The sequence below is a fragment of the Morone saxatilis genome, unplaced genomic scaffold (genome assembly GCF_004916995.1).
Source record: "Morone saxatilis isolate NCDOM2014 unplaced genomic scaffold, NCSU_SB_2.0 Contig3, whole genome shotgun sequence".
Taxonomy (NCBI): domain Eukaryota; kingdom Metazoa; phylum Chordata; class Actinopteri; family Moronidae; genus Morone; species Morone saxatilis.
The window spans coordinates 24067758-24076631 of record NW_023339873.1 but is presented as its reverse complement, the minus strand read 5'-3'; the positions used below and the strand labels follow the sequence as shown (position 1 = coordinate 24076631).

General features: G+C 40.2%; 1 protein-coding gene across 1 annotated transcript; it reads right to left on the bottom strand.

Moving 5' to 3' along the window:
- Positions 1 to 457: 457 nt before the first annotated feature.
- On the bottom strand, positions 458 to 3586 carry gsc (goosecoid). Its single transcript, XM_035674504.1, has 3 exons — positions 3126 to 3586; positions 2035 to 2294; positions 458 to 938 (listed from the first exon to the last, which is right to left on the bottom strand). The coding sequence occupies exons 1-3, from the start codon at positions 3439 to 3441 to the stop codon at positions 789 to 791; spliced, it is 726 nt and encodes a 241-aa protein (XP_035530397.1). The 5' UTR covers positions 3442 to 3586; the 3' UTR covers positions 458 to 788.
- Positions 3587 to 8874: the final 5288 nt, after the last annotated feature.

Here is an 8874-nt window from a genome sequence, read left to right as displayed (position 1 = left end):
TTAGTCGCCCCTGTTGTTTTCACTTTGATTCATACATTTCATAGTTCAATCAGCCCATCGGAAGGCCCCCAAATGAAGATATTTGAACTCAACAACATTATTGTGGTACATTAGTAAAGCAGTAAATAAGACAGATATAATAGATACCTATTACAAATCAATTAATTGTTCAAATGTGGCCATGATCAATCAGTTAATTGCTATTTTTAAAACATTTCTGGGGAGCAAACAGGGAGCAAAACAAAATTTTCTCTAATTTCGAAATTACTGTTTAATAAAAAATATTCAAATAATTCCTCCTTGAAGAAAAAAACCAGACAGCGTGTTTTTAATGTTTCATTTGTATTTTAATGTATACTCGTTGTCCTTTGAAGTCTTATTTTCGCAAAATAAAATACCATAAATTGGGCATATTCTTCTGTGCTGAACTGCGCTCTGCCTCCACACGTTCCCCTGCTGCGGGCTGAGCGCACTCAATCATGTTACAACGGAAAGAAATACCAGATTTACAACATTTAATATCCATAAAAATGCCACATATAACATTATGATATATTCAGACATGTCAGTCAATGCACCGGCCGGCCGTCACGTCCCCCGGCGTGCGTAACAATACAAAAACTTAAATTAAATATAAATAGCGGACACAGAATCAATAATAAAATATGTACAACTGTGCAACATGGCAACACGTTTTCATCACACCACCAGCATGTCGTCGAGTCCACATCACTTTCCACTATGTGTGCACACACGTACGTGGCCGTGTCAGGTGGCTTTTTTTACTATCAGCTGTCCGAGTCCACCTCGCTTTTACTCTCCTCGGTTTTCTCCGCGGACGTTTTGGTGGATTTGTTCCATTTCTGAGAGTTCTCTGATTCCTCTGATGAAGACCTTTTCTGCCTCCTCCACTTCGCGCGTCTGTTTTTGAACCAAACCTACATGATAAAGAAGCACAGTTTTAATGTCTATGGCTAAGGGGTTCTTTCCTTTTCCTTTCTTTCCCTGTTTAACCACAGTGTTCCCGGTAGGACCGAACACATCCTGACACTTCATCTGTCAGCGGCCTCGCTCGCCTCAGTTAATACAGGAACATGTTTGTCGCATCAGGTCTGGAATGAATCCTCTGCCACTGAACAGCGCTCTGACATTTTTCACACACATTATTTATAAGCTCTATGGGTTTATTTTGTATCCCTAAAACGTGCCTTTAAAGTCGGAACAACTCAGGTATCATGAACATATTGCAAACACACATCAGTACAATGATACGTTGATTATAATGTTTTCTTTAATTGTGTGTAAGTGATTCTGACTGCTACAGCAGTGGAAAAACTGTGAGGACCGGTGTGTTCATGTGTGTGATCATTTAATTCGCTTTCTCCCACATTTGATTTATTGGGGCCAAAATCTCACATTTGAGCCAAAGCGTTTTACAGTGCGTCATTGTCTTATTTTAGAGTTAATTTATTTTTGTTTTATTTTAAATAATAATATTTAAAAAAAATTATCTATCTGCAAAAAGCCTCGTTGGTTGGGCTTTAATTTAAAACCCTGGCGCTAAAATAATGCCAAACGTCACGGCAACCCCCAACATTGAGCTGAATTTAGTTACTTCATTATTATTATTGTTATTATTATTATTATTTAGTTGAGTCATGTCCAGGGTGTTTTTCTATAGAAAATGACTTACTTTTTCATTCACATCGACAAATGCCCCCACATATATTTTACACGAATACACAAATAAAATAAATTAATAAAAAGCTACGACTACAAAACTCAATGGGTAATACTCGAAAATGTATGGATGATAATAATAATAATAATAATAATAATAATAATAACAACAACAACAACAAAACCAGATGTCCTTGTGCCATCGCATTATGATAATGTATAAAAAGTATACGGTATATAAAAAGGTGTATAATGGCTTTATTACTGTACTAAACCTGCAATTACAATCAACTAAACTAAACTGTAAAATGTTGTCCTGCCTGTTTTGAATGGTTTCAAAAAAGCTGCACTGACCTCGACCTTCTCCTCCCGTAGGTGGACCTTGCGGGCCAGCTGCTCCCGGGTACCGACGTCCGGGTACTTGGTCTCCTGGAAGAGGCCCTCCAGAGCCTCCAGCTGCTCGTCGGTGAAGATGGTGCGGTGCCTCCGCTTCCTGCGGCAGTGCAGCTGGTTGAGGAGCTGCAGCTCGGTCCGCGACAGGCTGCCCATGTTCATGTAGGACATCATCTGGTGCGGGACCGGAGAGATCAGCACCGAGCCCGGGCTGTCGTAGCCTGCCACGGCGAAGGAGGAACGGAGAAACAAAACAGTTGGAACAATCAAACTGCCACAGAGCGTACACACACATAACAGTGCTAATGAGTACTGAGGCTAATTGGAAACTCTGGCCTCGGTTGTGTAAATGCAGATTACAGCTGAGGCGTAAAACTGCGGAAATATGAAAGGCTGGGGTATCTTTTGATGCACGTGAATGTTTTAATCCATGCATAAAAAATAAACTCAAACAGTCTTTACTTTTGTTTGTACAAACATATTAAGTTCATGCGTAAAGCAACAAAACGGCTCAACGGCTTTTATCCTGGACACTAGACCTGCAACAGCACCGGGGTCAGTCATCACACGAACAAGACATCACACATGGATCTGACATCAGATGTGAGTATTTTTGAGTGTTTGGGAAAGGTTTGTCTGCGTAAATTTGCAGATTTTAGTTCGTGCATAAAATAACGCGCAAATAGGTTGTTTTACGCTCGAGATTAAAAAGAATATTTTATCTTTGCGCAAGGATAGTTGCTTTGGAAACACATATTTAAAGGCAACAAAACATCAAGCATGATACAGACGAACTTAAGTAAGAGTTAGTTCTTTAAATTAAGTATTATCTTCCGATTTTGGGATCAAAAAGAGGCATGGTGCGACGAATAAAGCGCTTATAATTTCGCAAAAATTTTCGTCAATGTTACTCAGAAAAGTAGTAGAACAACGGTCAATGTTGCATTTGAATCATATAAAAACAAAATTAAGTCAGATTTGATTTATTGACTGACTCCTAAATTTAAGTTGCTAACACGGCCAAGAGAACGGGAGTTTGGTAGTGGTCCTACCTGCCGGGATGCAGGGGCACTGCTGCGGGGTGAGGCCGGGCACCGAGCTGCAACACGGCGGACCTCCTCCGGCGCCCTGAACGTGCAGCTGTCCGTAGTAGTAGCCGTTATATCCTATCCTGGTCCCGTTCACAGACTGAATCCCGGATGGAGAAGGTCCGCAAGTGGCCGAGTACAGTCCGTTGTAGTCGGTGTAGATAGAGTCCGTGAGGCCGGCGGAGAGCACCACCGGGCCGCTCCGGTGCAGCAGCAGCGGCTCCTTGCAGCTTGGCCGGCCGGACAGGATGCTGTCTATGCTGAACATCCCGGCGGGCATCACACCGGTGCGCGGCTGCTCGTTAAAACGGGAACTCTGGAGAGTCAAAATTGCTCGGTGAAATAAAACGTCCCGGACTGAAAGATTTCCGTGGGAGAGAAAACAAAAGTTCTCCTAAAAGTGCGTCATGGTGACTCTGGAGGCGACTTTTCTTCTCCTGCGTGCAGCGACTCCGCGAGCTCGTCTCGGGGACTGGTGGTTTTAATGGGACCAGTTGAGAGCAGGGCCGGTTTTATAGCCCGCTGACGTCACTGCGGAGCTGCTGCTCTGAGATCAGCTAGCGGCGTGAACGGCCACCGATCTGTGTATTGAGAATTAATTCAATTAAGATAATCCGCACTGTTTGCAGACTTTAGGAAATTTTGCTGCTGGGTCACACAGGCTCTTCCTACAGAGTAATCCGATTATTTCCTTGTCAGTGAAGGCATCATAATCTATGGAACACATTTACATCAGTGTTTACAGGGAGGGGGCGGATAGGGCCAGTTTCCATCAGCGCGTAAAGTCAAAAAGTTAAAAACAACACCAAAAATAAGGATTTTATCACCAAGTTCATAATCTGTCAATCATATTTAAAAAGTGGTGTTGCAGGAATATCTGCTTTTGAATTGTTGTCGGTGCATAAAGAGGAAAACAATTTGTTGTTTGTAATTATAACACACCATTCAGTCCTAGCGCGCAGTAATTGTGGTTTAATAAATTATGTCAAATTAAATGTTATTATTAATTTGCCAGTTTTAAATCGCCAGCCAATTTCAGGCCTAAACCAAACTCAATACAAAAAAATGTAGCATTTTAGATCATTTATAGTAAGGACATATATTTGGCTTATTTGATTCCAGGCCAAACTTGGGTCTATGCGTTATTTTAATTATTAGGCTATTAATTTAGCGTTGTAAGCAGCTGTTAAGCATAAAGGATTATTAGTCAACTTGTAGATTAATACGGGCAAAGATGTGGTAAAGGTGCTGTGAAACTGTGCAGGTCTCTCTCCTTTCCCACATGAGTAAATAACTATTAACCATATTTCCATGTCAGACAGGAGCCTCTGAGCATTATATCTGGGCTTCATCTCATCATCCACCCTCCGCTCCGCTTCTCCGCGGGGAGCAGATCAGCGCGTTTCCTCCCCCCGGGCAGCAGCTCCTCTGTCCCCGTGTCAACAACGCCGAACATTTCCCTCCTGACCGGGATAAGATAACGGCCCATTATCGCCTCCATTCAAGCCTTATTGCATATTTACACCGCTAATCAACACGGGCTGAGTGGCGCTGGTGGCTGTGCAGGAACGTGGATTCCCAGTTCAGACCTTAATGGGTCTCGTTGATTGCATTTAGCACTCAATGGGGTCTTAACACATGCTCACGTCAGGCTGACAGATAAGTTTGTGATTTGAAAATGCGCCGTTTAGATGTGCAGAGTGATTAGCGCGGAGTCAGGGCTGTTTGGAACTTATTGTCCTCCACTAATGCGCTAAAACAACCGATTTCAATCATCTGTAAAGAAGAATTCCACAGACTCATTTCCCCCGCTCGGACTTATATCACTATATTAAATGATGGATAGAAACATATTTGTTCTGTATAAACGGCTATCAGACACTGCTGAAAACAAATCATATTTTTTTGAGAAAAGAAAGATTTAAAATTTTCCCTGCTTAGTATTTTGTTATAATAGGGTATATATTATTTGTTATTTCTGGGAAACGTTAAGACTTTATTCATTATAGCATGAATAATATTTCTTGGGTGGAGAACAAAATAAAACGTAAGCAAAAAATCGATGAGCACCATCAAGAGATTTTTTTAGATGCTTCAGAGGAATAATGTGCCATAAAAATCTACATTTCTGCGCATTTTTTAGGCGCAAACGAGTCACATGCACATTAATCTGAATTAGAATCTACACACGAACCCATGTTTCTTTATGTAATTATTCCGTTTTTTTAAGTCGCTTTATGAACCTTCAGGAATTCACTTTCTGATTTTGCACTCTGTATGGAAGCTCAGGCAGCTGCTGCTTTCGGTCGGGAAACATTTTCGGCACTGCAGTCTGTCTCTGTGTATGAATGAATGGTTACAGGTCTTTTTTTTACATCCTACTCCACATGAAAATCGCTGTCTGTATTATCACAAATAGCAAGTGTGGATCAATCTTGCTTTAAGAAATATATCATATCTAATCGTATAAGGAGCAGGAATCTGAGTTTAGTTGTGTGTTGACTGTATCAGTGGTTCCAAACGTGCCTCCACAGCCCTGTCACATGAACTCAAGCAGCCCTTCATCAAAACCTGTTCCAAATGTGTTCATTTCAATAGATTTTATGGATGTTATTGACTATAAAAGTAAATATAAGAGTATTTTTCATATGGTTAAACTGTCAGTGTTTTGGTTTGTTTGTATTCATACTTAAGCTGGATTTTTCAACCATTTATCCATTACTATTGGCTGTTTTAATCTCATACTTTTAGTTATTTCGACCATTAATCCATTTTTTGATGCTTTTTTGAATCATTTATCAATTGCTAACCTTTTTGGTAATTTATTCATTGCTTTTTGCTATTTTGACCATTTATCCATTAATTTATCGAACTATTTAGACTTCTCTGCTTGCTTGCTAAATAGTTATCATACACTCTCAATTTGATTTAATATATAGATATATATTTTTGAAAATAAATTGTAATTTCTATTCTACCACATTTTACTTCAAGTACCCTCTGGCAGCTGTTTGGAAATCACTGCTGAAACACATCTGCTGTTTAAACCTATTTGGTGGGCCCATTCTCTACCCCACTGCCCTCACTATCAGCAGGAAAATACCTGAATCACTTGATCAGGCTCCTTTAACCCTGTTAGACCATAAAATGTACCTGTGTCCATTATTACCTGTGAGTATTAGAGCAACAACATTGACACAACACAGTGCCCAACATTGCCTTGGGGCAACAACTGGAAAATGTGAATGTAGCAATTCATATAAAAATAAAATTAGTTTTTAAAATGTCAATTATACTTCTTTGGAGTATCATGTACATGCTTGTAGTTTTCTTTCCCCAAATTCCCAATTAAAAATGCACTCACTTTACAGCACTTACAGCTCTTTATTTGATTCACAAAAACATGTAATTACATACAATGTTATAATATTAATAAATGTGGGTAGTGAGGGTCAAAAATACTTTCTCATATGCATGGGGTGTGCAGCCCCTCTAGATCCATCCCTGGACATTCTCAAGGCAACAATATTCAGTAGAGGATTAATGCTTCTTTAAATTGTGTAATTCAGTGCCTTGGCTTTATTTTCTCTTAAGCTTAAAGAATAAATTCTTTCCCCTCTTCATCTCTTATACGGGCAGAGTGCAGAGTAGTGCTCAAGAGCTGCTTACTGTGAACTCAGCAGTTTAGTTTAGGTTATTCTATACACATCTCCACTGACACTGAAATCAAAGCAGGATTTTAAGGTTTAAAATTAGATTTAAATTTGATTCCACATCAGAGAATAATTTACAGGTAGATAAATTGTAAAGGTTTTATTTTGTGTGTGAAAGCACACGAGGATGAGATTTCACTCCTCTCCTGCATGCATGAATCTGACAGAAGCCCTGCTCGTTGGTCCCTTTTGATATGGAAACATGCTCCCCTTCCTGAAAAGCCTTTTCTGTAATACAGTCACACTGTGATTCCAGCCCAGTGAAGAGTGGGAGAGAGGAAAAAAACAAGGCCATATGCTGTTATTATTTTCACATTTATTTCTATATTTCTACTTCCAAGTGGCAGTGAAAGGGCAGAGTCAAAAGGGATTGCTATAAAGCGCAACATCCATTTGAAAATAAAAGCTGAGGAAAAGTGGCGCAAAGGCAGCACTTATAGGTGAATGGAAGCGTCAATCAAGCCGCAGATGGAGGTTGAAGACTCACAAAGCTACAATAGCAGATGCATCTTTATATATCAGAGCCCTGATCTGTAAAACCTGGTTAAATATGGCAAATAAAACAGGGACACTTGGTAATGCATCCTTCCAAGAGGGGATAAATACATGGTGGGGGCTGTCCAGGCTTTTACACTGTTGCCTTTTACATCTGACTGCAGGAGAAAGTAGCATCTGCATAATTTACATAATCATCCCTCCAGATAGATAGATAGATAATTTATTTTCATATGACCTTTTTTGAACCCATCATCAGAATCTAGTTGAGTGCTGTCACTCTGCCTCTTAATGCTGCATTAAGGCATTAGTTTCCTACAAATTAAGTGCTCGTCAGATCAATGCATCTTTCCAGCGTTGGGATTGTTGGGGACGGCAACTTTTGCAACTCTTCTTAAATCTGGCAGTTCAGGGGAAAAAATCTAAAAAATCTAGTTTTACTTTAATTTAGTGTATGTAGAGGTCTGGCAGACTCACAACAGTAGCAACAAGAACCAATGAGCTAGTTAGGTCTTTATGCTTACAATTTAATGTCCCCTTCCAGTCAAATACATGTTTTTTTTGTTCCTACAGTGTGCTGTTTGAATGATGTGTGTGCAGTTTAACACTAGAAGGATTTTTTCACATTCATCTGCTAAAAGTGGAAAGTTTCTCTTGTCACTGAAAATCTGATTTTAAAGCTGCAGTAAATAACTTTTTGTCACATTCACTGAAACTGTCTCTATATCCTGACAGTAGAACATGAGACAGATAATCTGTAAGGAAAAACAGGTTCCTCTGGTCCCTCCTAGTGCTCCTAATGACATGCAAGAATCAGAATTTGCTTGAACAAAAACAACCAATCAGAGACTAGAAGGTCAGTTGATTATTGAGTGTAATTCTCAGGGCATCAGGGACCCTGGAAATCATACTCAACAATCAACTGTCTTCAAGCTTCCAACCTGAAGCATCTTAATATCTGAAAAAAAACAAAAACATATGAAAATGACTGATTTTTTGGTTGATAGTGGAGGTCATGGTGGACTAGATGTGAAGACTGTTACACTGCCTGTGTATTTGAGGTCTTATAGAAGTTTGTGAGTGAATGTGAGTGAATGTGCGTGAATGTGTGTGATAGACACACACACACAGTTACACATGCAGGCTGGTGCGGTGCCAGACAGGCCAGTGTGTGTGTGCATGTGTGTGTATTTACTTCATGTGTATTTGAAAGGAGACACAGAGAACTCAATTAACAGTTCCAATCCCAGCTATCTCTCTTCTCTCTCTCTCTCTCTCTCTCTCTCTCTCTCGCACATACACACACACAGCTCACAAAGACCTACACACACTCACTCGCAACAGTAGTCACCACTAAAACCAGAGTATGCCCACAACCTCTTAGCCCCGCTACTTTTCTTCCTGCTTGAATAAGCACCAGTGCGAGAGCCTGAAGTGACTGTGGAGAGAGTGGCAGAGGTATTGTTTGGACTGGAATGTTCCTTCTCTGGCTCTCAGTTTTTGAG